Source organism: Crocodylus siamensis, chromosome 2, assembly GCF_052110815.1.
Source record: "Crocodylus siamensis isolate JL-2025a chromosome 2, ASM5211081v1, whole genome shotgun sequence".
Taxonomy (NCBI): Eukaryota; Metazoa; Chordata; order Crocodylia; family Crocodylidae; genus Crocodylus; species Crocodylus siamensis.
Window position 1 is genome coordinate 9,413,279 of NC_143396.1, and position 27,987 is coordinate 9,441,265.

The following is a 27,987-nucleotide window of genomic DNA, read 5'->3' on the forward strand; positions in this document are numbered from 1 at the left end:
AACCAAGTCTTCACTTGGAGAGGGGGCAAATTTGGCAGATCTCCTTTTGCCTTCTAAAACTGTCTTGCCTTTTTTGGGGGGGCACCGATTCTCCTTTTCGAAAGGAAATCCCAGCTTGCGGGGGGCATTGGCCGGTTTTCTTTTTCCTGTGGACATTTTCTCAACTTTTTGGAGGGGGAGGATTTGACCGAGTTTCCTTTTTACAAAAAACTTTTTTTTTGGGGGGGGGGGCATTTCAATTCACTTCCGTAACCCCCTTTTTCTGTGCCTGCTTCGCCTTCGTAAGTTGTCCTAACTTTGTCCGTTGCCCCCGCTTGGCCGGGGAGGGGCCCGCTGGCAGGGGGGCGCTCCTGGGGGGCCCCGGAGCCGCCGCGTGTGCCGCCCGCCGCCGGGACCTCCCGCGGGGGCTCCTACTCCGGATCTGCTCGGGCGTGCGAGCAGGCGCGCGTGCCCGGCGCGGGCCGCTCCCGACATGCCGCTTGCGGGCTTTGACCTGGTGTCTGCGCTGGCCACGCTCGCCGGCTGCCTCGTGTCCGTCACGCTGCTCCTGGCCGTGTCCCAGCAGCTGTGGCAGCTGCGCTGGGCCGCCACGCGCGACAAGAGCTGCAAGCTGCCCATCCCCAAGGGCTCCATGGGCTTCCCCCTGGTCGGCGAGACTTTCCACTGGTTCCTGCAGGTAAGGCGCACGCCGGGGCCGGGGCCGGGGCCGGGGCCGGGGCCGGGGCGGTGCACGCGTGCGGGTGCTGCAGCCGCGACCCCTCCGCACGATCACCCTCTGAGCGCGGGGTTTGTCCCCGCCGGAGGAAGTTGAGCTGGGAACAGTGGACCCCCCCCCCCCCCGCTGCTTTGCAAGCCCCCGCATCCGTGCGTGGCCCCGGGCCGTGTCCATCGCCCCTTTAACGGCCGGCTCCGCGCGGCGCCGGGCAGCCAGGTAGCGCCGGGCCGGCCCCGTTAGATCCGGGGCGAAACGCGGAGCAGCGCGGGAGCTTAACCCGGGATTGCCCTGGCTAAAGCCTCCGCAAGCGTCCCGGGCGGTTTGAGCGCCGCAGCAGAGCAGGAGCACCCCCCCCCCCCGCAGGCGCCCCCCGCCCGTGGCCCCGCGCCGCCGCGAAGGGGTTAAGGGCAGGCTCTCAATAGCGCTTTATTTTTGAACGAAATTTATCAGATTTTTACAGGGGGACCAGCACAGGGTTCTCGCTTTTCCACAGGCTCCATCCAAACAGAGTCCCGGGCTAAAAATACAGAATTTTGTATAAATTGGACTGGGCTCGCCGTGCAGCCACATAAAGGTGGCCTTTGTGCGGCGGTGGAAATGCTGTACAAATACGTCTTTATTAATGCCACAAAAAGGACGTTAATTATATATACGCGGATCAAGACACGGGGTCACCTGAACATCTGAAACGCACAACCCCGCTTTTGTTTCCAAATACAAACGCACGCACGCGCGTGCACGCGCGCACACGCTCGCACCTCGCAGCCCCTCCGGCCCGTGCAGCCGCCTAGCACGGCGGCGAGAAACGCCCCGGGGCGGGTGTCTCTTTAAAGGGCGAGAGCAGAGCTCCCTCGGGGACTTTCCCCTGTTTTGGGGGGTGCAAGAAATGGAGCGTACACACACACACACACACGCGCGCGCGCGCGCGCATGTAGGTGTGTATCTGCCTGTGAACGCACATAAATACGCACACACGTGTAGAGATGCACATACGCGTGCACACACCTCTAGGCATCTGCACATGTACAGGCACAGCCATATATATGTAGATATGCAAATACACGTGTGTATCCGTATATACACGTCTGATTACACGCGCACATACATTTCCAATGCCCTTTTCAGCCCATTCTCACACCGCCTGATGCCCCCCCCCCCCTCTCTCTCTCTCTAACAAAACGAGCCGGGAAACATGTGGGAAAGTTATTAAAAGTCCCGAATCTGCAGACTTACTTAGCCCGAGATAATTACACCCTTTAAAGTAATTCAGGGTCCATAAAGAGGCAGCTTTAAAAGCTTTGCGAGGCTGGGGAAGCCCAAGGCGGGGGGGGGCGGGCAGGTCTCTGGGGGCCGAAGGCAGGATCCTGTCAGCGATCCGCACCGGGTCCACTCAAGCCGCTGTCGTGAGAAGACTCCCCCCCCCCCCCCGCCTTTTAAAACAATTAAATGTCTGGTCCTCAGTTAAGCGGGGGGGGGTCTCGCTACCTGCCCTGCCGCTTGCTTTGCGGGGGCAGCAGGGCTCTCGGGCGGGAGGCAGAGGAGACGGCTGAGGTGGGCGCGGATGGGGGCAGAGTTAACCCGGGGGAGCTGCACCCTCATCCCAGCCCAGCCTGGGGGGCAGCCCCCCCCCCCCGTGGAGCACGGGGCTGGCACCTGACGCCGCCGCCGTGCCCCGGGGCCCCGCTCCAACCCGGGCCGGGTAGGGACCAGCGCCGCAGCGGCCGGACCTCCTCCAGCACTAACTGCAGCGCTGCGGGGCGGCCCCGCGTGGCAGGTGCGGCCAGTCCCCCCTTCGCCGGGCCGGGGCCGCCGCAGCGCTCCGCGGCTATTGCGCGGTTTGCGTGGCGTGGAGCGGACCCCCCCGCGCTCCGGTCAGGGCCCCCCCCCACTGCCGGCCTGGGGGCCTGGGCGGCTTTCCCACCCGGGGGAGCGGCTCCGGGCTGGCCGCGGCGCGGGGGCTGCCGGCGGGGGGGCGCCAGCCTCCGGGTCACCCTGTGCGCCTCTTGCCCTAGGGCTCCTGCTTCCAGTCCTCGCGGAGGGAGAAGTACGGCAACGTCTTCAAGACGCACTTGCTGGGCCGGCCGCTGATCCGCGTCACCGGGGCGGAGAACGTGCGCAAGATCCTCATGGGCGAGCACCACCTGGTCAGCACGGAGTGGCCCCGCAGCACCCGCATGCTGCTGGGGCCCAACACCGTGGCCAACTCCATCGGGGACATCCACCGGCACAAGCGGAAGGTGAGTGCCCGCGGCCGCGCGCCCGGAGTCTCCCCGTTGCGGCGCGCCAACGCCGCCCGAGCGTTGCGCGCGCCCCGCCGCCGTTCCGCGCGCCGCGCCGCCGTTGCAGCCTGGCGCGCGCCCGCCCGCCGGGCCTTTGAGGAATTTAAAAGGGCGATGGAGGGCGGGGGGGGGGGGGGGCACGCGCGGGGCTGCGGGCGCGGGGGGTGGGACATCCCCCACCCCCCTCCTCGCCCCCGCGGGCGTGGGGGGTGCCCGCAGGGGGGGCACCTGTGGCTTGAACCGCAGTAACCCGCGGGCGGTGAGCGCTCTCAAAGGGGCCCTGCCCGCCCCCCCAGCCGGGGTGACCGCGGCTGGGGCGGTGCCCTTTGTCCTGGGATGGACCCACCTCCAGCCGGCCCCGGGCCCCGCAGGGTGCAGCCCTGCTCCCAGGGATGGCTTCGCCTCCCGCCTCCCCCGCGCTTGGCTCTGGCAGGTCCGTAGGTCTGGTGCGGAGCCTGGCTCTGGACTCCAGGGAAGACCCCTGGCCGTATCCTGATCAGGGAGTCAGAGGCTGCCGGCGAGTTGAAATCGCGCCGTCGGTCTGCAGGTTTGCGTCTGGGCAGATCTGAGCTCAGACCCCGGCTCTGCGCTGTCGCCTCCGCGCTGTTTGCGGCCTGGCTTCGCGACACGTAAGGCATGCGCGCGGAGTCGACGGGGGAGTAGCTAGGAAGCGTCTTGGGGGAGGCTGGCGATGGTCATGGAGTTCCTCTGTATTTGTGCCGGTGTAATAAGGATCGGGCCCGCAGCGGCAGCTGCAGCGAGCGTCCTAAGGGTGCCGGAGAGGGGACTGGATGGGTGGGGAGGGGAGGAAAGTCACGCATATCCTTATTCCCATGCGTTTGGGGGTTTTCTGGGGTTACCATAGTCTTCCTGGCTGGGCTGGGGCAGCCGTGGGCACCACTGGCAGCCCCAAGCACACCGTGTTGGCCTGAGACGATGCACTGCTGGGGAGGCAGGGCAGACTGGCGGTGCAGGAAGCAGGGCCGATGGCCCGCTTTGGTGGTTTTCAGTCGTGTCAAGGCTTCGACAGTGCAGCATCCCGGGTCGCCGGGTTGGGCTGTGGTAGTTTATGGACCCCGTCTTTCAAAGCACTCTGACGCCTTACGTGATCGTGGCTGCGTAAGTGGCATTGCACTGGCGTATACGCACCAGAGCAATCAGCTGCCGAGCAAGGGTAACTTAGAGCAGCGGGGCTGGAAGGGACTTGCAGAGGTCGCGTCTGGTCCAAGCCCTGCCTGAGGCAGCATCAGCCCCGTCCAAACCATCCCAGACAAATCCGTTGTGTAGCCTCTTAGTCTTAGCAAAACTGCAGTCACCCCTGGCGCAACACAAGGCCTAGCACCCTCACCGCAGATGAAGCAGGGGGGCCTTGGCAGCCAGCGTCTTGCAGCTGTTACCATGTGCTCATTCTGGTGCAGCAGTACCCCTGGAAGAAATGACGGGGGGGCAAATTACCAGCGTAAGATACCCCAGTTTAGGTCTCGTCTGTCAGCATCCATCCTGGGGTATCTGTTTGCTAAAGGCAAACCCGCCGTCACCTGCTCCCCTGCCAGATAATAGCAAGGTGCCCTGGGAGAGGTGCATGTCTGCTCCTACCCCCAGACTAGTTCCCACCAGCATATCAAAAGCAGTTTAGATGATGTGGGGGGCATGTGTTTGTCTTCCCAGAGCCTGATGTAGGTACAAGGCAGCAGGGGTGTGTGTGTCATAATAGTAATAATAATACCCCCACTCGGCTGCACACACTTTTCTCCCTGGGGAGAGGACAAGAGAACAAACAGTGCTTTGCAGATGTTAAGGCACATTGCTTAATGCACGCCTGGAAGATGCTCAGAAGTACGGGGATGAGTCTGGTACAAGGAACAGAATTCACTGGATCAGATTGCCCTTTCGCAGTTGTGACGCGTCCTCGCTGCTGTTGGCTTTAAGCTGCTGGATGTCCCTGCGCTCAGCTCTCTCCTTGACAGGGCTGTGTCGGCGGGAGAGGAGAGGAAGGCTTATTATAGGAGGGGATTTGGAAAAAGCTGTGCTCACTTCTGGGCGGCAGAAGAGGAAGTGAAGCAGAGCCAGGCAATTCCTTGAAGGTGCATCTAAGTACCCCGTCAGGAGGAAAAGATCTTTCTCTTTCCCTGCAGACGAGGGGGAGTGAGAAACCTTTGGTGGGAATTTCAGGAGAGGACAGTTTTAATAAAAACCACCTCGTCTTAGACCTCAGGACAAGAAAGAGGCAGTGGGGAAGAGAGTGGGGTATAGGAACGAGGTCACGGAAAAGAGAAGATGCTTCAAATGCATTCGTACCTGACACAAGCGCCCTGCTGATTGACTAAGAATTTGTACCTTGACTTGCGGGGCTTTGTGCTCGCTTCATAACTCCGATGAGAAGCATTTGTTAACAAGGGGAGTTTTCCACTCTGTGCTCTCTCTTGATACCCAAACCCAGTTCATTTATTTTTAACTGTGGGGGGCAGAAGGGGAGTGACATTGTCCTCCCTTCGTCCCAGAACTGGGATCTGAAATCCAAACGCTTTCGAAATTTGTGAGTTGGGAGAGAGGGGGCAGGTTTACTTCTGAATTTCCCCATCTGACCCCCTCCCGCCCCATGGTTTTGGTTCTGATCCCATCTGCTTCCCGATGAGGACATAGCGGAGACCTCACAAGAACAGCGATTTTTCTCATTTCCAACATCGTGATGGGATTCAGAGTTTGATGCCACTCCCCTCCCCCTGACATCCAGCGCCAGCCCCCAGCCCTAAGTGAGCGCTGTGTGCTCAGCTAGCATACCTCCACTTCCAGTCTGAACTCTGGCTGACATCATAAATAAGCACGAGCCATTTTTGAGGATTAGGAGACAGGGGGAGGAGGAGAGAACGAGAGTCTGTAGCATGCGAATCATTCTTAATGATGGTATTTTCCTACAGCAACTGTTAAGCTTTCTCTTTCAGCGACATCCAGGTTTGTCGAGCGGGCTAAGCGTGCCGGCTCAGGTTTCTTTGAAAAAGGAGGCTAGGCTGATTCCTTCGCTTGGTTTCATCTTAATTATTGTTACTTGAGGTTCAGCCTCTGGCGTGTTGCGCATCCTCGGGTGTTTGTGCATAGGCAGATTTCTACGCGTTACGGGTCCTGTTCACCTGGCAGGGGCTCGAATCTTTCTTTTCCACGCACGGAGGCAGCTCCAAGTCCGTTCCTCGGCAATAAGCAAAACATGTTTCAAATCAGGAGAATGTAGATCATTTTGTTCTTGGCCGCATTGCTGCTCTCTGGCTGGTGTGGATAGGACGAGGACCAGCTTGCTGCTTTACCGGGCCAGGTGCCTGTCTCGGACAGCTCTCAGGCTTCCTTTTGAACAAATGGTTTGCATCCTGCTGTAGACAAAACCGTAGACTTAGGACAGCCTGACCAGTATGGTTCCTCGTGTCCCATATTGGTAGGGAATTGTGTGGTAAACCATCTGATCCATCCTCAACTCCAATCTATTTGGCAAGCCAAGTTAAGGCTTGTTTGGGCACATCTACACGTGCACTTTAATGTGCATTAGCCTATTTTAATGCATGTGAAAACATCACAACCCCCCCCATGCTCTTTGACGAATTGCGGTAAAATAGGCTAATGCACATTTTTCTAGTACATCACAACGGAGGACACTTTTATGCGTGCTCTGGGGGTGGAGGGTGGTGCTTTAATTAGAGTGGCTCCAGGAACCGCTCTAATTGAAGTGCCGCCATGTCTCGTATATCAGCATCTCTACCCCTAGAAATAGCAGCAGGAGCGCTCGATCTAAAGCTTCTTCACCGAGCTTTAATTCAAGCACCTCCGCTGCCATTTTTAAGCGGGGGGACGCTGATGCACGAGACGCAGGAGGCTGCTGCAGCGCGGTAATTGCCACGCTCCAGCGGACTCGGTTAATCCACACGTGTGAAGAAGCGCCCGGAGGTACTAGGTTTAATGCGCAATACCTAAAGCGCATTAATGAACGTGTAGACACGCCCATTCCCTATATTATTTGCCACCAGTCCAGATCGAAATGCTGCAGAACGTCCCATGAGAGCTCGCTCCTCAGACTGATGGATAGCACCCTCTTTTGTGATGGTCACCCCTGCGGCTGATCATAAATAAAAGGGGGGATGTATTTTTTGTTGTTGCTGACATTTCACATTCTTGCAGGGCGGGGGAAAGGAGCAGATACCTGCCCCCTCTCGAAGCTGCCTGGAAAAGCATCAAAAAGTGTTTGGTGCAAATCCCTTCTTGCTGAAAAGTTGAAAATTAAATTTTTTTTTTTTAGATTTTGAACCAGCTCTGTTCATCTTGAATGTTTCTCATCTTCGGTCTGCTGCTCTTAGCAAGACCCTCTTGGCTTCTGCTAAGCAGGCCTCCTCCTCCTCCCAGCTCCTGTCTCCCTGTCCTTGTTCGAAATGCATGAGCCTACCTGCGTAGTGAGATAGCAGCAGGTGTCAGGAAGGATGGAGGATCGAGCCTGCCGCTCTTCTAGGCTCCAGAGACGGATGCCCAGGTGGTGTGAATCACGGTGATTCCTGTGAATGTAAAAATGCTAGCTTGGCCATAGCGTGTGGTCTGAGAAAAGCCACTTTGCTATTTGGGCCTCAGTCTCCCCCTCCATAAAATGGGGTAGCTACTTCCCATCTTCCACAGGGCGGCTTGGAATTTAACCCTTTCAGGCCCTAGGAAGCACTTTGAGATGCTTGGCTGTAAGGTGCGTGGGAAGAACAAAGCCACGTTAACAAGCAGCCCTTTGCTTCCCCCTCCTATGTATAGCTAAAGCTCCTCTGCGGGAGGCTGTCAAAGTTAATAGAAGCCGGACAGGGTCCGTGGAAGCACCATGGACATTTCTGCTAACCAAAGACAAACATTTCCCTGGAGGTTGTGAGCTATCGGGTTTACACCGAAGTCACCGACGAGTCTTAGCTGGCTCTTAAAACACATCATCACCGGCGAGTTTCTCCAGGAAACTTGGATGGACAGAGCGCACCGACACTGCTGGTGCATTTTCTCACCCAGCGATTCTCCACCGCGGTGCTGGGAGCTCCTTTCAGAGGCACGGCACCATATTTGCATGGGACGGTGTGGAAACACCTCCCCCACCCCGGGAGCTATGGGTGTTGATCGCACCCCGAAGGTTTCAAGGGGTTTAGACAGCCGATTGAAACATCTGCCTGATATTACACGGGCCACCCCGCACATCGATGGTGGTACCATTGCTCTCAGGCTGCCTGCGTCGTTGTCGTTGCTGACATCCCGTGTCTTTGCACGAGTCTGTCCTCTCGGCCTCTTACGTCGCAGTAAATTGCTCCTAATTTACTGGCACCTTTGCACTCCCGAGTGCAGTGCCGAGTCCTAGGCACGATGCAGGAAGGGCAGCGTTACGTGCTTGAGTAACTAGAAACTATGAAACTATGAGTTGTTCGGTGGCCGTGAAGCCGATTTGTGTCTCCTGTCTAACTCGCTGGAAGTCGGTGCCGTTCCTCCAGATGTGCACCAGCATGCACCGAATCCGGCCCTGTGCAGTCTGGGCTGGGATCGTGCCCAGTGAGGAGAAACATCTGCTCTCCTGGGTGAGGTGGGATGCCGGGGAACTGGGGTCATGCTTTATACAGTGTGGGACATCCAGCTAGGGGAAGTCAGCAAAAGAAGACAAGGGCTACGTTTCCTCTGGATAAGAAGAGCCAGATTGAACAACCATGAGCCTCATGTTTCAGGGCACGGACTACTCACCCACCTGGGGTCATTTTTTCCGGTGTTGTCAGGACAGGAGCAGGAAGGTGTGTGCAAGGGATGGAGGGTGATGCTTTCTTTAGGGGCCTCTGGCATTGGCGACCAGGATGCTGGACTAGACGGGCCCTTGGTCTGTCCCAACGAGGGCATCAGAAAGCAGACGCAGCCGGCTCAGCAAATAAACCCCCGCCAGGTTGGGTAGAAATCCCAAACTGGGGGACTTCTGGAGGAAACAAACTGTGGCCTGACCAAGTGGCCTGCTTTGTCTCAGTGACCCAGGGTCCAAAACTACAACGTTCATTAACACGCTACAATTAACGGTCTGCCTTGGAGGCATACAAATGTTGAGCTTATTAGCACTGAGTAGAAAGGGCTGAAGCTTTAATATAGTTTGCAAGGGGATTAAAAACACAAAAGAGGCCATAAATTTGCAACCAAATACAAACCAGCTGCTGTGGGCAGGGGCAAGGGGAGGGGGGGAAGAAATGCACCTTTTGCATTACGAAAACTCCCATCCAAGACGTTAAAAGGTTTTATGTTTCCATTGAACCCTTTTGCCCTTGTTGCCGTGGATTATAAATCTTACAGTGGGAAGGAAACCATCTCCCTCCCATCCTGTGTCAACAAATACACGGGGCCCAATCCCCCCCACAGCTGCTGTAAACCAGCGTAGCTCCATTGGTCTCTTTTAGCTGGGGTTTCAGTGGAGCTGTGCGTTTACTCCATGTGAGGATATGCCCCGGGGGGGGGGGGGTACATTCATGGGCGAAAGGACCTGATGGCAGCCTCTGGCTGGCTTCGAAGAGTTCGTGATTGTGCCCTTAGATCTGCCATTGCGATGGGCGCGTTGGGTTTAAGCCAGACCCTCCTCTCTGCTCTGTGGGCGCAAATCCAGATTAATTCCAACAGATTAAAGCAAAAAGTGTGGGCTAACCACAACTCCTTGTGTTTTCACAGCCCCGTTCAGCCTCGGAGGCTCTCAATGCACTTTACAGTGTGAGCTGCTAAAAGTCAGGGTATGCTCACAGTATCCTGAGAGCTGGGATTTGGCTAATCTCAAGGTTTTTGATATCATCCCAGGAATTTAAGGTCGTTCTCTACCTGTTGTGGAAAGGTAGCCGTGTCGGGGGGGGCGGTCCCACAAGTATTAATGGAGCGGGGTGGTTCTTGAAGAAGGCCATTTGCAAATCCTGTGATTGCAAATCATTTTTCTGGTCTTTTACTGGAATGCATCCTCTGTTTTTTCAGTACGTAACGTTGAAGAGCAGAGCATCTCCAGTCATCTGGTCCATTCAGGTTGTTCGTTACTTGGGTGCCTGTCCGGGTCTTTGGTTTTAGGGCAGTGATTTTCAACCAGGGTGCCGCGAGATCCTTGTAAGAGTACCGCATGGTATTAGCACCGTTAGGTGTGCAAATGCTTGTGTGTGATGCACAAGATAAACCCAGAGATTTCTGCTGGGAAGCAACAGAAGAATTGCTCTAGGATTTTTTTCCCCCCGTAGTCAAGAAACAAGTGCAAGCCAAGAAGTGGCATTTTTTGAGGGGGGCTTGAAGACCACAAGGTTGAGAACCAGCGTATGAGGGTAATGGCTTTTCTTCTTTTGGACGCTGCTCTGCTCTCATGACTTCAGCTGACAGCCAGCTTTTCCCTGAGACTTTGCTTCCATTTTCCCATTCTTGGTTTCATGCCATTACTTCTGCTTCCATCAGCCCTTCTTCCTTAAACCTTGTATTGCCCCCGATGCCCCCATGCCTAGGCACAGCAATTTTGTCTCGCCCCCCCCACAGTTTTAGGCAAGTGAGATCTCTCCAGCTCCTGTAAGCTAGCTTGTCTTTTCTGGCATAGATGTTTAACTCTGAGTGGTGGCACTGGTTTTTTATTGCATGAAGCCATTCATGCAAAGTCCTGGCATGTCCCCAGCAAAAGCTGGGCTGGGCTGGTGCGGACAGCGGGTTCTGCCAGCGTTGGCAGGTCCTTCGCCAATGAAATCCACCTCCTTGCAGATGGAGATGGGCGACACGCTGTGTCTTTGGATGCCGGTGAGCCACCCGGGTGCTCGCTGCCCTTGTTGCCTTTGCCTGCCGTGCCTTACAGTGCTGCCTGCATCCAGTGCGTCGCAGTGAGAAATGCCATCGCTTGAGTTGTGCAAAAAATGATTTTCCTCTGACATCAGCCTGTGCCCTGGACTGAAGGGCAGGGAGGGGGGTCTGAAAGGGAAGGTGCTGCTCAGGGACTTACAAGACTGGGCTTCGGTGCCTGGCTCCCCCGCAGACCTTGGGGTAAATTGTTAATTGCTTTGTGCCCTGCTTCAGTGGTGGCACCGCCCCTTGCTTGCTTTGTGGGATCTTTCCCAATGCTCTCAATGGAGCTGTTCTCCCTCCCAGGCCAGCATCTCAGTAGTGGAAACTTTTTTGATCCGAATGCAGCTGCTGAAGCCAGCTGTGGGATGGAGATCTCGCACCCCGTCCGGGTGGAGGCCCCGTAGCTCCAGCTCGAGACCAAGGATCAGCTAATTTAGCTTTCCCAGCCACAGGTGTGTCTGCAGCTGGCAGAGCCAGGAGCCCGTTGCAGCGCGGGTCACTGACACCATCAGGGTTATACGCGGAGGGCTCGAGGGTGGATTAACTTAGGACCTGAGTGAGGTTAAGGCCATGGCGACGTTTGGGCTTATTGGACTTGAGCAGAGAAAGGCTTTGATTTTCTTTGTGCTCTAGCAGCCCTCAGGCATTTGGCTGGGAGAAGGCACGCAAGGAGAGCCCCGGGGAGCGGAAAGCATGCATCGAGCCACTGAGCAGGTAGAGCACAGACCGGATCAGGGCACCTTTCCCCCTGCAGTGCCGCCCTAACCGTGTTTGGCCCAAATCCCAGCCCAGATAGCAGTGGTCTTTGCTGATTTCTTCCCCAGCGTGGATGCAGGTGGAGAAGGCAGAAACCCACCCCGTGTCTTTGCTTTGAGTGTGCACGCGCAATGCAAAGCCTGTTTCTAAAGGGTGACGGCGGCAGCAAAGGTTATTTTTAAGGCACCTTATTTTAACACCCTTGGCTCTTCGGTGAAGTCCGTACGCACTCAGTCCCTACCCGCCTCGGCTTGTATGTTCACGCTGGCGGTCCTACAACGTTTTCCCACGCCGCCGGCTCCCAAATTCGTCACCACGTAAGATTTATGAGACCACCGAACCATCCCGTTGGGGTATCCTGCTTCCAGCGGCCTGGTGCGGCAGAGGAAGGAGGAGGACCGCTTTAATGTGGCTGCGGCCGGGAGGGCAGGGTCACGGCAAATACCGGCCTGGTCCTCGAAGCATGTGAGAAGCTCCGTCCTTGACTCGCGCCGCGGGCTGGGCGCGACGATTGCAGCCGCGATGGACCCGCCAAAGCCGAAGTGGCCGTTAGAGGTCAGTGCCTGCCAGCAGACCGCTGACCGCGAGCGTGCTGTTTGCTTTCTAGGAACGGGCCAGGCGCTTGGAGGTGGCAGAGGCAGGGAATAGGAACATGGCCCCATACTGAAGTTTGCTTAACTAAAGCAAGCGTTGCAGTTGGAGGTCCACGGTCACGTCCTGCGAACGCTGCACCGATACGCAGAGGGGGGAAAAGTCTATTCCTGGAGCCTGCGGAGGAAACGCTCTTGCAGCTAAAGAGAGCATCCTTTGTTCCCTCCTCTCCAGGCCCGGGCAGCTAGAGGAGACCATCTGTTTCTCTCCAGGACCTGAAAGGTGGTGCGCTGTATGTATAACCTACCACCGGTACGGGTACTACCTAGACCCCTTTGCTATTAGCTGCGGCAAAGAGGCCAAGAACGGACTGGGAACCCCCCAACTTAGTCTGTCGGGGCAGGTTGGTGCTGGAGAAATGCAGGGTTTCATTCCCCAGGCCTGCCAAAACCAGCGCGCCGCGTGCACGCTACGGTCAGCGCCGGGGCACTGTCGGTACAAGCCAGAAAGGTGGGGAGCTGGCTGCTGTCCCCTCTGATGTGTCTCCAGGAATAGCTGAAACATGATGGGGCTATCGAGTTCACACCCAGCCGGGAAGAGGAGCCGCTCCTTGTCACGCGGGGCCTGAGCTGAGACACCGGGAAGGCATTTTTTTGCCTTAGGAAAACCATAAATCTTTAAATATCCTGTTTCCACTGCAAAAAGAGAAGTTTCCAGACGGGGCCGGATAGCCTGCGATCTGGGTGGCGGTGCCTCCTTTTCGGGTGTCTGCACGGAGTTGTTTTAGAAACGGCGCACACGCGTCGAGTCGCCTCTTCAAAGGCGACGTGGTTTTCCGTCTCCGGCTCTGCCCTCGGAGGCAGCCAGGTCGTGGCTAACAAGCCAGAGGGATCCCAGCAGGGACGAGAAAGGGGCATAAATCAGCAGGTAAACCCCCGCGACCTTTCCGGGAAGCGCAGTGTGGATTGCAGGTGAGGAAAGGGGCAGGGCTGGGGGGAGTTTGGAGCTAGCTACATCAGGTATCATCAAAGCCCGTTGGAGATTCGCTCCCCCCATCCAGCTCGTCCCGGCTTTGCAGGAATTTTGCCCGGGGGGAGCCCGTGTGCTCTAGCCTTAGTGAACTCTGCAAGCAGGGTTTCCTCGCCTTTTCGGGAGAGGCTTTTTGCATCCTAATGGCCTCTCCTTGCTGGGAAGCTCGTCTTGTTCGATCACCTGAAAAAATGCACCTTTAGTGGGTCTAATAAAGGATTATCACATCTGCCCAAACAGCCCTTTCATCAGCTGCTCTCTCCTCCTGGCCTTTGAAGTGCCCTTTCTCTTCCCCCCGCCCCAGCCCTGGAGGGAAGAGGCTTGAGATATTCAGCAAGTGTTCGCTAGAGGGAGCAGGGATTTTAGACCGGACTCCAGAAGCGGGAAGAAAATGTGTTTCCGGAGGAGAGGTGCTTTTTGGAGCAAATTGAGTTTGGCCATTGGGAGATGCATGGTGGGAACCGGCTGTGGGGAAGGGGTCCGGATTGGGGCAATAAGGAGAGGCAGACCTTGGAGGTGACTGAGTTCGGAGAGGAAAGTCTGGGGTGGCGAGTGATGGGGCTGAGGGGTTTAAACCGGTCTGGAGTAGGTGTCGAGTCCAAGCGAGGTGTTGGCGTGCTTCACTTCTCTGCCACAGGCTTTCTCTGCGACCTTGAGTAAGTCACTTAGCCTCGCTGTTTCAATTCTCCGGTAAAGTGGGGGGATTGCAGCCCTGCATCGCCTCCCTGGGTCATAGGAAGGTGCTCAGATACCGTGGAGGTGCTGGGACGATGCCTGTGGAAGATGGCCCATCTCAATGCAGGTGAAGACCAATGGACCCAGAGGGGAGGAGCCTTGGGGCCTTTGCAAACCCCGGAGCTGCAGGTCGCGCCCTGTTTACCTCTGCCTGGGCCTGTTGTGCACACGTGCGTCACGTTCTAGTTGCACCTTCTACCTCGCGTGGTGCTTTTGCCGTCCCTCGGGTGCTGTCGTGGTGCCTGGCACCTCAGCTATGCCATGGGCACGACGTGGACAGCGGTCGGGCACATGCCACCTCGGGGAGGGTGAGGGGAGCTGTGTCTGTGCCCCGCGGGTCTCTCTGCCGGCGTGACTCGCAAGATACCAAATACTGCATCATGGAAACATCTCCCAGCAGCTCTGCCTTGTCTCAGGAGGGAGCTCTGCATCTCCCCAGGGATGGTGGAGTCAGTGGGATCCCTAGAAGGTTTGTTTAGCACCTTTTGGCTCCTACACAGTGAAGGCCACTGGGTAAATTTGGTCCCTCTTACTGCAGCTTGACTGTGGTTGCTTCCTCAGCTGGCTTGTGTAAGTCTAGGCCATGCCGCAGGCCTGCCCAGCTCTGCCACAGACCCTCCCGCATGACATTGGGCAAGTCACTTAACCTCAGTGGATCATCTGTGAAATGGGAAAAAGGCGCAGCAGAGTGCTCTGGTGGTCACTATCCCCGCTGACTGCCGGGGTAGAAACGGGGTCTTCCCGCTCCTTCCCACGTGCGGAGTCAGGTGGAGGTAAATTGTACATTATCAGGTGGCTGTAGCGGGTTGGGTTATAGAGCTAGGCAACCCCAGTCCCACCCAGTAAAGGGCACTGGCGCACAGTGGCAGATGTGGTGGGTGTCTGTACCCCAGAAGCACTGAGATGCCCGGGGTGTTATGAGAAGTCCCAATCCCAGAGCTCTTCACTCCTAACTCGTCTGGAAAGGGCAGGGGAAGGACATGCCATTATCCCCATTTTACGGATGAACCACTGAGGTGAAGTGACTCGCCAAGTGTAGTACAGGAAAGTCTATGGCAGAGGGGGGTGGCTTGAGTCCGAACCCAGTGCTTTCCCCGTTGTGACGTCCTTCCTTTTGGTTGCTTCAGTGCGGTATTGTTCCCTTGGCCCCGCTGGAGAAACCGAGGCTGGGTTAGGGACATGATTGTGTCTACCTGGCGTAGGCGCGTCTGTCCAGCCCAAGCTCTTCCCTTTCACCCTGCTCTTCCCTTGCCGCGCATCTCGCAGGAGCCAGGCTGGCCTGAGGTTGCTGCAGGAGATGGAGCCAGGAGGGCTGGGCCGCGGGCCCGGCCAAGCCAAGTCACTTGACGCGCTGCCCGTCTCGGTCAGGAGCCCGCGGCCTCTCCGCGCCATGCCTGGCACAAGCGCTCGGCTCTTTCCCACCCCCGAGCGGCAGCCGCCCCGCGCCGGCTCCTGGGTGCCAACAACCACTCGTGCACCTGGCGCCGTATCAAAGCCCGATGTCCCGGAAATGTCTCTTTCCCAGCTACTGGAACCGGCCCGGGCTCAGTGGCTCTGGGGGCAGGCCTCGTCCTTGCGGGGGGGACACGGTGGCTGGGCTTGGTATCATCGGGTCAACGAGCTTTTCCCTCACCCACGCACGTCTCGTGGCGTCGTTAAAAATAGAGGAGTTGCATGCATCCCCGCACGAGAAGTCTCTTCTTCTGTTGCCCTTTCTCCCCTCCATTGCGCGTGATTTTTACCTACCGAGGCTGGATATTCGTAGAGCGTAATATTCAGAGGATGCATTTATTTACCGGGCTGGGGGCAGAGAGCGATGGTGCGGTCAGGCTGCGGGGGAGGATGAACCCATTACGAAGCAGCAACTGTTGAGTCTCGGGGCCAAGGCGTTATTTTGCCCGGGTGCTGTATTAGTAGCGCGGGGCAGGCGCCAGGAAAACGTTACCTTCCCCTCCTGGTGCTGCGGGCGGAGGAAATTCTCACATTCGCAGCTCCAAAGGTGACGTTTTTGCCTCGTCTTGATTTTGCTGGGGTGGGGGCGACGGGACCGGCTGTCTCCCTTGCCGGGTGGCCCTGATGGAGGTGGGCGGCTGCGTGCTGCCTTTGGCTGCACGAGGGTTTCTCGGGCCCCGGAGCGCGGCCGTGTGCACACGCGCGAGCGGGAGTTAATCAGAAATAACAAACAGCGCTTTTCCGCCCCGGCGCGGCGGGCAGGGGTGGGGGGCACAGCATGAAAGCCTGTGCTGTGGAGGGAGCCGGTGGGGATTACAGGGCTGGGCAGGAGGCGAGGGCCAGAGGACAGGGGCATTCCTCGCATTGCTGGGAACGTCGCGCAACGTCCAGGCCGCGGGAGCGGGCGTGGGTTCGGGGGGGGGATGGGGCTGGGAGCCAGGCCTGCCCGTGCCAGCGCTGCGCTTACTCGTAAAGCTGGAAAGCATGCTCTCCGTCGCCTGGGATTCATTCCTCGCACCCCTCTGCTGCTTTGTTATTGTAGGGTCTCTTGCAAGCGCCACTGCTATCTGCCTGCAGGATTGCCTGTGTGCTGGTTTTAAGCCTGGAGGGTCACTCGGGGGTCCCGGGATCCAGCCAGGAACAAGGAGAGCTCGCGTCTTTTCCTAGCTGTGCCGCTGCTGACCAGGGCGACCTTGGTCAAGTCCCTTACCCTGCCACTCCCCACCCGCTTTGTTGAGCTCAGGCCCTCTGTGTTTCCAGGGATGCCCGCGGTACCTTGCAGGGTTCCCTAGCTGTGTTGCCAGATCCTGCTCGGCTTTTAGGAGGACGCTGTCAAGACAGGCATGTTCTGATTGCAGGTGTTCTCCAAAGTCTTCAGTCACGAGGCGCTGGAGAGCTACCTCCCCAAGATCCAGCTGGTGATCCAGGACACGCTCCGGGTGTGGAGCAGCACCCCCGAACCCATCAACGTCTACCACGAGACGCAGAAGCTCACCTTCCGCATGGCCATCCGGGTCCTGCTGGGCTTCCGCATCCCCGACGAGGAGCTCGGCCAGCTCTTCGAGGTCTACCAGCAGTTCGTGGAGAACGTCTTCTCCCTGCCCCTGGACTTGCCTTTCAGCGGCTACAGGAGGGTAAGAGGCTGCCTAGGGTGGGGGGTCCAGTGTCGCGGCGTCCAGCACTGGTCTGGGATTAAGGAGATGTTCCTCGCTCTGCCACAGATTCCCTGTGTGGCCTTAGGGGAGTTGCTTAACCCACCCGGCGCCTCAGCTTGCATCTGTATATTGGGGGCAATACCCCTGCATCACACGGGGGAACCCATTAATGGCTGGAAGTGCTGAGGCTATAAAGCAATCGGTGCCGTGCCTAGGTGATGGGGGTGGAAAGGTATCAGGATGCCTGTTCCTTGCCTTCGTGTTTGCTCTCTAGTCCCTGATGCAGAAAAGCGCAGGGATCCCGCTCTTGCTTCCTTGGCCCTGTGCAGTCTGACACAGGGAGGATTAGGTGGCATTTTGCTGCTTTTTTAGCAGGGGATTTTCTTTGTTCGTACCACCTCACTCGACCGCCATCAACTCTCCGTGCCCGGCTTTTACTCGCATATCTGACTGCTTGAAAAGCACCCGGAAACCGGCTTCTCCTTTCATTTCTAGTTTCTTTCCAATCTTTCGATGGAAGGCTCGAAAAGTCAGCTGTTTTGGAAAACGAAAAACGTTTAATTTTTATTCTTGTCCTGAACCCAGCGACCTCAGAGAGCAGCAGATGTTTGAAAAATTTATTTTCCATTCTTTTCCCACCCCCATTACAAACTTTCCTCCTGTTCTGACCCAGCTTTCTGGGAGGGATGCTCCTCTCAGTGGTGCTCCAGGGATGGGATGGTTTTGAGATCCTCTGCAGAACAAGGTGCTAGCTAGGAGCCTCAGCCTTGCTCTTGCAAACCTGCCATTGCTTTTGGGAAGGCAGCTGGGGACTGACATTGCGTTCACGGGAAGAGGAGTCCTCCCGTGGGATGGGGTGGATTCCTTTAGGGGAGGAAATGTGACACGGGACGGAGAGGTAAAGCGTGTGTGAACTGGGGATGTCCCAGGACGTTTGCCCAGGACTTCTTTCTAGCACTGCGACAGCTCGCCATCCCATGCAAATTGTAGGCCCCTTAAAGCTGATTGCCTCTGGGTGCCCTTGGGTGGATGAGAAGCTGCGATGCCCCGGCTTCTCGTTTCGCAGGCTGATGGCTTGGCGTTTTCTAGGGAATCAGAGCACGCGAGACCTTGCAGAAGGGGCTGGAGAAAGCCATTCGGGAGAAATTGCAGAACGCGCAGGGCAAAGACTACGCCGACGCGCTGGATATCCTGATAGAAAGTGGCAAGGAGCATGGCAAAGAGCTGACCATGCAGGAGCTGAAGGTAAGGCCGTCCTCCCAGGTGTTTCCAGCTGTTTCCAGCTGCTCCACCTCCCCGAACTCACTGCCGCGGGGCCGCTTGCTGCCTGGGTCCTTCTCCCCCTTCCCCAGACGATCCCCAGGCAGCTCGAACGCAAGGCAGCAGGAAGCCAGCAAGAAGTAAGACCCAGGGGCTGCCGTCGCATGGGCGTGCTGGCAAAGCTGCCTCTCAGCCCCTCCGGGACGCTGCGGTTCGGCAGCCCGGCCGTTTCCCCCCGAGCACAGAGAGGTCATTCACTGCGTTAGCCTGACGTCAGGGTGGATTCGTACCTTGTAGACTCGCTAAATTGGAGGGAAAGAAATGAGCTTTCAGGAGCCTGAGCTCACTCCATCAGCTGCCCTGCAAGGGCAGGCCCAGAGCGGCGTGTTTCCCCAGGAGCCGTGTTTATTTAGCGATCCTATCCAGGCCTCCACAAAGAGCGTTTCTGGGAACCGCGTCGCTGCGGCATAGAGCTGCTCTCTGTTTGCAGGCACGCGGCAAACACGGACCCCAGCGCCGGGCCCGGGACCGCTCACGATCCTGCTTCTCGGCGCGACAGGGGAGGGGACTTTCCTGCACCCGTGTGTGCCCGGGGGGTGCCCACCCCGTCTCGGGCTCTCGGCTCCATCTGTCTTGCTCTTGCTCCCGGGAACACGCTGCAGCCGGGCCCTCGTTGGCTCGGACCCAGCAAGTAGCTGAAACTTAGCAGCGCGGGTGGTGCTGAGAGGAAGAGGGAAGGCATCCCACGGGGACACGGGAATGACTGAAGCGGGGCTGCTGCCGGCTGTGCCGCGCTTCGCACAGGGCTCCCCGTTGTTGTCCTTTGCTAAGTCTGTTTGAGACGGAGCTGGCCCGTGGGTGGCTTTTGTGCGGTTTGTGCTTGCAAATCTCCAGGGCCGTCAGCTGGGCACATGGCTGCAGCCGGGAAGGAAAGGCTGGTGTGTAGGCTGGAGCATGGGTCACCCGTTGAAACCCAGCTCAGGTTGTCATTGCTATCTGTAGCAGCTGGCGAGCTTCAGCCCGGCTCCTAGCAGACAGGTACTTGCCCCATTTGCTGAAACAATGGCAGGTATGGATTCAGGTAAACATATAAGTTCAGAGACGATATCTTTTATTAGACCAACTCAGTCTAATATTGGTAATAATACCTATTATTGATCTAATAAAAGGTATCGTTTCCGAACCAAGAGTTCTAGTGTTTTTTTGCATTTCTTTTGTCACACAGCTACCAAATACACCCCTAGACCTGCTGTTGTCATCCTTGTCAAGTGGATCAGGAGAGGGGGCACGTTGCCATGGAAAATGGAGATGCTTTTTCAGCCCCCGGGGTGGTGTTTCTGGGGGGGACGGAGGGTGAGAACAAGGGAGGGGGTGAAGGAGAGGAGAAACTTTCTTGCCCGTGGGTCTTGCCCACCACTCAGTTGGGCTGTTGCACCTCCAGACCAGGCAGCAGGCTCTGGCTGGGGTCAGGAGCAATCTGGATATGGCTCCCAGTGCCTGGGGGACCAGCTGGGAGGTTGGGGACAGGCGGGGTGGGGTGGGGGAGCCGGGTGGTTTTGCTGGGATTCGTGGCAGAGGCAAGGGGAAGCCCTGCAGAGCTGCAGTGCCGTGTGTGCATGCATATGTGTGCATGTGCTTGCGTCAGCGGGGGAAGCAAACACGGCCACCCCCAACCACCCTACAGCACACAGGGGCATGTCTCTCCCTTGCCTTGGAAAGCATCCCTGACCTCTTCAGTGACTCCCTCCTTCTCGGCCTGGCAGCAGAAGCCAGTTGTGCCAATGTGCACGATGGGCAGATGTTCTCTTTGGGGGCTGGGCTGAGACCGAACTGGGCTCGTTGCAGTTGTGAAATCCAGTGAGTGGAAGGCGAGAGCTGTAGGAGGATTGTACTGCAGCAGCCCTGTATTGCCCCGCTGCATCCAGTGCCTGCTCCAGTGCATGTCTTGCAGCAGCCCTGTATTGCCTCCCTGCATCCAGTGCCTGCTCCAGTGCATGTCTTGCAGCAGCCCTGTATTGCCTTGGTACAGAATCACTGCTTCGGGCACGGCCGTAATACAAATGGTGATTTATTTGTCTATTAGGCAGCACCTTCCATAGTCAGCTGTGTTTTGTCCTTCCAGCATGTAACCTGGGCTTCCTTCTGTTTTCAGGACGGCACCTTGGAGCTGATCTTTGCCGCCTACGCCACCACGGCCAGTGCCAGCACCTCTCTGATCATGCAGCTCCTCAAGCACCCCCGGGTCCTGGAGAAGCTGCGTGAGGAACTGCGGACCAAGGGCATCCTCCACAACGGCTGCATCTGCGAGGGATCCCTCCGGCTCGACAACATCAGCAGCCTGCAGTATCTGGACTGCGTGATCAAGGAGGTGCTGCGTCTCTTCACTCCCATCTCTGGAGGGTACAGGACAGTCCTGCAAACCTTCGAGCTGGATGTGAGTATTTCAGCTCTGGGTGCATCTTGCTGCTTGCCTCCCAGTGGGACCTGACAACTTTAGGATGGTGTGTGCCAGGCTCGCTTGGGCTCTGGGGACAAGCAAGGGGTGCCAGGTCCATATGGACAGTTTTAGGATGGTGTGTGCCAGGGTCACGTGGGTTTTGGGGACAAGGAAGGGGTGCCAGGTCCACATGGACATAGAGGGTGGAGGACCTTAGAGACTACAGCAGCAATTCTCAACCAGGGTAACGTGAGATCCTTTTAAGGGGGATGCAGGGTGTTATACAATATGAGCACTGTTAGGTGTGCAAACACCTGCATGTGAGTCACGAGATAAATCCAGAGATTTCCAGTAGGAATCCATTGGATCAAACCTATTTCGACCTATTGGGGGTCTTTCTGATTTCTTTGCAACAGAAGAATTGCTCTGTTATCTTTTTTGTAGGCAAGAAAGGAGTAGAAGTTCAGAGCTAGCATTTTGCAGGGGGTGGAAAAGCAGGACTTCGGTCCCCCTGCTTTACCTGCGGCAGGTTCAGATGTGATGTCTTGTGTTGCGTCAGGGTTGAAGAGTTTAGATGATGGATTTGTATAGGATGGCTTGGCCAGGGCTGATCCCATCTCAGGCAGGAGGTTAGGTGAGATGTGATCTCCAAAGATCCCTTCCAACCTGACTTCTCCATGATTTCTATGACCTGACTGTTGATGCAGAATATGGAAAAGGACCTTTTTGAACCTTCCTACATAACTGAGACGGGGGAATAAATTTTGCACAGCCATACAAACAAGGACATGTAGAAGCTTTCCTGAGGGTATTGTTTTGGCATGGTGGTCTGGGTATATTCTGTATTGCGAGTCTCACTTATGCTGAGAGGCTTTCTCAAAGAGTTTTTGTGGCAGGTGAAATATGTGGTTTAGGAGGAGATCAGGTAGTGCACCATCTCTTGACGGTTGCATGGGGGATTATTAACATTTATCTACGCACTCGTGCATGTTCACAGCCTCATTTGGGCACAAGGGATCTCACGCAATTAGAGAAGCTTGCATGGGGCTCGATACCTACATAGCAATTTAACCCAGAGAGAAGATGAATAGAGTCCTGCTGGTGGGAGATCAGTGCAATTGCTCCGTGTCCCCCATGGTACAACTGACTCACAACGTGGCCCATGACCTGGCATCAAATCTTCCAGGCTGCCAAAGATGAGAAAAGTCTAAATGTCGAAAGAGAAACACGTGATGGCTTTGAAGCCAAAACCTAAATTGGGGTGTGACGGGGGAAAGGTTATTGCAAAGGGCAGCTACAGCCTTTTGGATGATGGGCTGGTGACTCACCACAATGGATGGAAATTTCTACTGGCAAAACAAAATGTTGAGAGAGACCCGGCTGTCACAGCAAATCTCCACTAATGTCTGGATTGGAGTCAGATACTGTTTAAAGTCATCAGGGGAGGATAAATTGCTCTACGTACTCACCAGTGCTTTCCCTGCACACCTGGGCACTAATTCGCATTATGGGCGTATGCTGTTACGTGTGTAGGGGAAGGAGGGATGCCGGTGCCGCCTGTATAGCTTGTCTGGACATTGCAATGGGAAGGGCTGAATGACAAGCGGGAAGAAAGCAGAGGTGGGAGAAAGCTGTATTTTCCTGCATCATCGGGTGGTCTAGATGCTGAGGTCTCTGACTGGTTTAAAGGGAAGTCTTTCAAGTTGCACTCATGTAAATAGACTAGGCAGGGGTTAAAGGGATGACATCTACTCGCTAGATCAACTCACAAAACCGAGCTATGAATATTTCCATGTCTCCAGCTTGCCTCACCTCCCCCCAGGTTGGCTATGCTTTGTGTTTTTGCAGGCAGGGTTTGCCATTTCTATGAAAAGTAAGGGGTGTTTTGGGTGGGTTTTTCTGGGGGGTGACCTCTTTTATTGGACCGATTGCATAGTTGGGAGAGATGTTCGATGAGCTTTTGGGCACAAAGTGGGTGTGGGCTAATTGCGTCTCATATATTTCCTGGATTGTCACAGCTACAACAGCCTTCCAGCCGTTTTGTTTTGGAAAGCTTAGCTTTTTTCGCCTTTCCTGCTTCTTGTGAAAGAGCCATAAAAGCAAAGTGACAAACAAAGATTCACATCCTGCGGCTGCTTAGGCAGGGGAGAAGATTTTGTGGGGGCATAAACGGATCGGAGCATAGCTGGCTATCCCAAGGACAAAATACAAATGATTGCAGAAGGTGCTGCCTAACCTACAGATAAATCACCCTTTATATTATGGTCGTGCCCAGAGCAGTGAGTCCTGACCAAGGCACCCCAGCACCCTGCGGTGCCACAGTAGTCCTTTAAGCCACACAATATTAGCACCGTTAGTTGTGCAAACTCCTACAAACGATTCACAAGAGAAACACAGAGATTTTAAATAGGAGCCCAGAGCATTACAAATGCCTTGGCCTGTTCTGGGCTGGCTGAGTTCTTTGCAGCAGAAAAATGGCTCTATTGATTTTTCTGGCAACTGGGATTGATATGAGATTTCTTTTCTCTTTAGTATCTTTACATCTGTTCTGTGGATGGCCACGTGATGCTGATGCATTTTTTGTCTTTCTTTCCCTTTCTCTACAGGGCTTTCAGATCCCCAAAGGCTGGAGTGTCATGTACAGCATCCGGGACACCCATGACACTGCCCCGGTATTCAAGGATGTGGACGTTTTTGACCCGGACCGTTTTGGGCAGGGTCGCACTGAAGACAAAGATGGCAGGTTCCATTACCTCCCCTTCGGAGGGGGTGTACGGACCTGTCTTGGCAAGCATCTGGCCAAGCTTTTCCTCAAGGCACTAGCCATTGAGCTGGCTAGCACAAGCCGGTTCGAGTTGGTCACCAGGACTTTCCCTAGACTCATGCTGGTGCCTGTGGTCCACCCAGTCGATGGACTCAAGGTGAAATTTTTCGGACTGGATTCCAACCAGAACGAGATTTTGACGGAGACAGAAGCCATGTTGGGGGCAACGGTGTAAGCCAACTCCTGCTCGCACCTGCCCTCCGCTGGGGGGACAGCAGATGGGGGCGAGGGGTGGGGGTGGGCAGGGGGAAGGATGCCAGAAGACCACACCAAGAAGATGCTTCTCCACAACGCTAACTTTGCCGAACCTCCAGATCGAGGCTTTCCCCGACAACGAAGCTGCCAAAACAATTGTTTATTCCTGTGGGGGAGGTCCAAGGAGATTGAGGGGTGTGTATGCATTGCTGATGATGCTTTTGTTTAAACGAAGAATTCCAAGTCTGACCGTACACAGTATATGAATATTTTAAATCTTTATCTATTTCTGCTGCCAGGGAGAGCTTGGAGGATGCCTTTGGTAGGAAGGGCTTTGGAAATCACCTGGTAGCCCAAGGTCTGTCTGCTCCATGGGCCGGGAGGCAGGGGCAAGAACTGGTGATGGCAGGCTGTGACTTCGGGTGGCCTTTGATCTTTTTGAACAGTGTTAAATTAGTTGGTGAAAACAGTGTTTTTTTCCCTCTGCTTTCTTACGGGGAGAATGAGGAACCCATCTCTTCCCTATCCTCAACCCCCTGACCCCTCCAAGCTGTATCCAACTCTGATTTATCTCCTGGTGGTTTGGAATTTGGTGTCCAGGTGGAAACCGCCCCTTTTCCCCCATGCCCGGGGTTGTCATGGTGGGGAATGGCATGCAAAGTCCCCCCATGGCCAACATGGCTTTGGCACGACCTTGGCACTGCTGCAGTGCGCTCTAGGCTGCTCAGGCCGGCAGGCCTGACTGGACCGGGTGCTTGCTTCATGAAGAAGGAAGCCTGGTGGGGCAAATTTCCAGGCCAAGCATTGCTCTCTGATCTGGGTCACGGTCTCTCATCAGCCTCGATGAGAGCTGCCCTCACGTCAGAGAGCAGACCAGGGTCCTTGACACGTCCTTGAAGTTGGCTTCTGCTGCTACGTGGCCTGTGTGTATCTGCTCATTTCCTCTTCTCCTCTCTCTTTTTTTGTTGTCAAAACCCAGACAACTGCTTTTTTCCAGCAAGTCGTGTGGTTTTGCTTTCCCTCTGGACCTCTCAGGCCCTCTGGCGTGTGCACTGATCTCTGAACCGCATGTATTTTGCAAACTGTGCCAGGGTCCTGCCAAGGCAGGTGACGCCGCAATGTGGCTAGTTGCCTTATGTGCTTGGGACAGCTACACAATTAAGCCTTCTCCCCAAAAAAAACGCTTTAGCTCCACTCTGAGTTCCCCTGCATTTGTCCCTTACCCTTCACCTGCTTCTATTAAAGGCATTCTTTTAACAAAAAACAACAAAAAGATTTATGGGTTGTCTTCGGTTTTTTTTTTTGAGGTGGGAAGGTCTTGGAGGGTGGAAGATGAGTCTTAAGGTGCCTTCCGAGTTCACCCTTCCATCCTCAGCATCTTGCCTAGGTGAGCATTTGATGCCAGATGCTGGCCTTGTACAGACATTCAGTGTCTCCCTGGAGAGTTGCTACACTCTCAAGAGAAACCCGTGCATGCACACATGTTCAGGTTTTTTCTCTCAGAGTAAAAATGGCTGCTCCAGGAGAAAAATAACCACGGTTAAATCAGAGTTTCTCCTGGGAGAGTGAATGTCTGTCCATGCCAACCATCAGTGCAGCCCTCACTGGGAATTTGGTAGGTCACAGGTTGCCAAGGGCAAGCTTGGAATGGGTGTGCTCCTCTGGGGGTCTGTGCTGCAGGGTTTGGGTTTAAATGTCGATACAGCTTCTATGTGTGTTTTGTTTCTGGCCCACTTTTGCTGTGAAAAACAGAGGGTCTGCTTGTCTTCAGACATGCTGAGCACGCAGGGTTTGCTGCTTGGACTGGCAGGGTGCGGGTGCATCATTTCAGAGAGCCCTACACTCAACCAGAACGGTTGCATCTCCTTTTGCTTTCCCGGTAGCTAATAGCTGGTAGCTGGAAAACCCCCTGCACTGCCGCTACTTCTGGGCAGCAGCAATCAATGACCGGTGAGATCAGGGAAATCTCTTTCAGCACTGTCTGAGACATCTTTGTTCATCTGTGCTCCAAGAACTGAGTTTAAACAGACTTTCTGTGGCTGCAACCATCTCCTCTCTGTCCTCCGTTTCAACAGAGGCCCCTCATGCAATGTGACAGGCAGAGAAAGGCAAACACGCAACCAGAACCAAGGCCTTTCTCAATGATGGTGGCGGTAGATGCAACGTGTGAGTAAGGCTGCTTGGTTTTTCCTTTCTTTTGAGGTCGGGGTAAGTCAGAGGAAGTTCAGTCAGAAGGAATGAAATTCCCACCAGGTTTTCCAGGGGTTGCAGGGACTCATTGGACTTCCAAGGAAGTGTTGATTGAAAGATGTCAGTGGCAGCACTTGCCAGCCTTTCATCCATCCAGGACTTTGGCAGCCCCTTGGAAGGGGAAGCCCTAAATATATTAAATCCAGCAGCCAGGATTCCTCTAGCCGTGCATAGATAGACAGACCCCCCGCTGTGCTTCCCGAGTCCACGGGAGGGCCCGTTGTTTCTGAGGCTTGCCGTTATATTGTCTCTCTGTGGTCCATTTTGTAGAAGGGTTTTATTTCATGTCAGTCAGGGTTCTGGATCTGGGGAAGGAAATTCCAGTCCAGTTCTGGGTCTCGCAGCTGATCCATAATCTCTATGACCGTATGAACCAAGACCCAGTGTGAAATCCCTCCAAGCTAGAATTTGTACCCCTCAGACCTACGTCTCACAAGCAAAATCTGCAATCTGGGTTTGGGTCTTCAGTGGTCTGAGACCTTTCATGGGAACATCCCAGATCCAGGCTCGTGAACACACTGCTTGCATTTTTGATGGAAATGTGACTTTTCTCTGGGATAAATTTGGCTTATAGGTACCTGGGCAGGATGAATCTGGGGAGTACAAATGATTGGGTAGGGAAGGGGATGGCGCTGATTTGAGCATTGCAGAGCCTTCAGAAAGGGTTGTTCCTAGGTTGGGCAAACGTGTCTCATTGTACACGTCTCTTAACGTGTTTCCCGGTGAGCTACAAAAATAAACACTGAAAATTACAGGGTTTGGGGTGGAAAATTGTCCAAAGGCATCAGTCTACAGGACAAAAAGAAAGAAAGAAAGAAAAAAATCTAGAGAACCACTGTCTTGTTATATAATCCTAAAGGGTTGGATCATTTGATTTTTCCGGCCTTGTTAACTTCTGTTTTCCAAATCTCTCCAGAAAAAAATCCAGTTGAACTCTCAATCTTTTCCATCATAAAACATTGTTTGGTGGAGAACAGGACAAAGAAAAGTAGTAGTGGTGGAGAACATAGGTAACGGGAAGGATGGGGAGCTCGTCCAAGTCTTTCCAATGGTTTCAATATCTTTGGATCAAGCCCTATCAAAAAAAAATCAGCAAAATTTGTCGGAGATCCATTTAGAAGGGCATTGCCCTTAATTGGTTTGGTAAGAACTCAGCGAAGGGTTTTGTTTTAATTTTTGCTTTTTAAATTTCATGACAAAAGAAAACCAAACAGGCTTTTGAATGATCGACCGATGGAGAGAGAGAATGTAAGATGCATACGTCTATCATGTGTGTGTGTGTGTGTGTGTGCGGGTATACACATAAGTGTGTGTATTTTATCTAGACATAAATAGGTCATGCTTTCGATTTACCATTCCTAACTAATATAACTTGACTAAAAAAAAAAGTTGCTGCAGTGGGTTTGCAGAATAAAGCACTTTGAATCTCAGAATTTTTTTTTCCTAGCACAGTCCAATTTGCTATAATATTATTTTATACACAAAGTTTTTTTTTTTTTGGTCTGTCTTTATAAACTATTATAAGTACTATTTTTGTTATAATTCAAAATAGATATTTAGTATAAAGTTTTGCTGTTAAATATTTGTTATTTAGTAAAATATGAATTTTTTTCTCTATTGTAAACATTGTCTGGAAAAAATATTAATATGTTTTTATCACAGTCATTCATAATATTAAAAAAAAAGAAAAAAGCACTTGTGGGGTTTTTTTGGTTATGAAAGTGGTGCTGTGTGAACATGTGTTTCAGTCATGTGGTTTTTAATGTGTATATAATATTATGTGTCACATATTAAAATGAATGTTGTGTATTTTGTGATCTTAAAAAATAATCGATGTGGCTATTTTATAGACTTCCATAATAAAAAGAGTTGAATCTCCAGACATTTGTCTCTTATTTCGAGTCTGCCTGACACCTCTTTAGCGAGGGATAGAAGCCCTTTACATCTAGGGGCTCTGCCACCCTATAAAGATTCGGGGTAGGGCTACATCATAATTTGTC

The 27,987-nt window shown here is 54.5% G+C and overlaps 1 protein-coding gene across 1 annotated transcript; it reads left to right on the plus strand.

Annotated features, from left to right (window-relative positions):
* The first annotated feature begins 226 nt into the window (after positions 1 to 226).
* On the plus strand, positions 227 to 27,869 carry CYP26B1 (cytochrome P450 family 26 subfamily B member 1). Its single transcript, XM_090035138.1, has 6 exons — positions 227 to 676; positions 2,728 to 2,952; positions 16,725 to 17,000; positions 18,111 to 18,266; positions 20,434 to 20,715; positions 23,325 to 27,869. The coding sequence occupies exons 1-6, from the start codon at positions 473 to 475 to the stop codon at positions 23,715 to 23,717; spliced, it is 1,536 nt and encodes a 511-aa protein (XP_089891264.1). The 5' UTR covers positions 227 to 472; the 3' UTR covers positions 23,718 to 27,869.
* Positions 27,870 to 27,987: the final 118 nt, after the last annotated feature.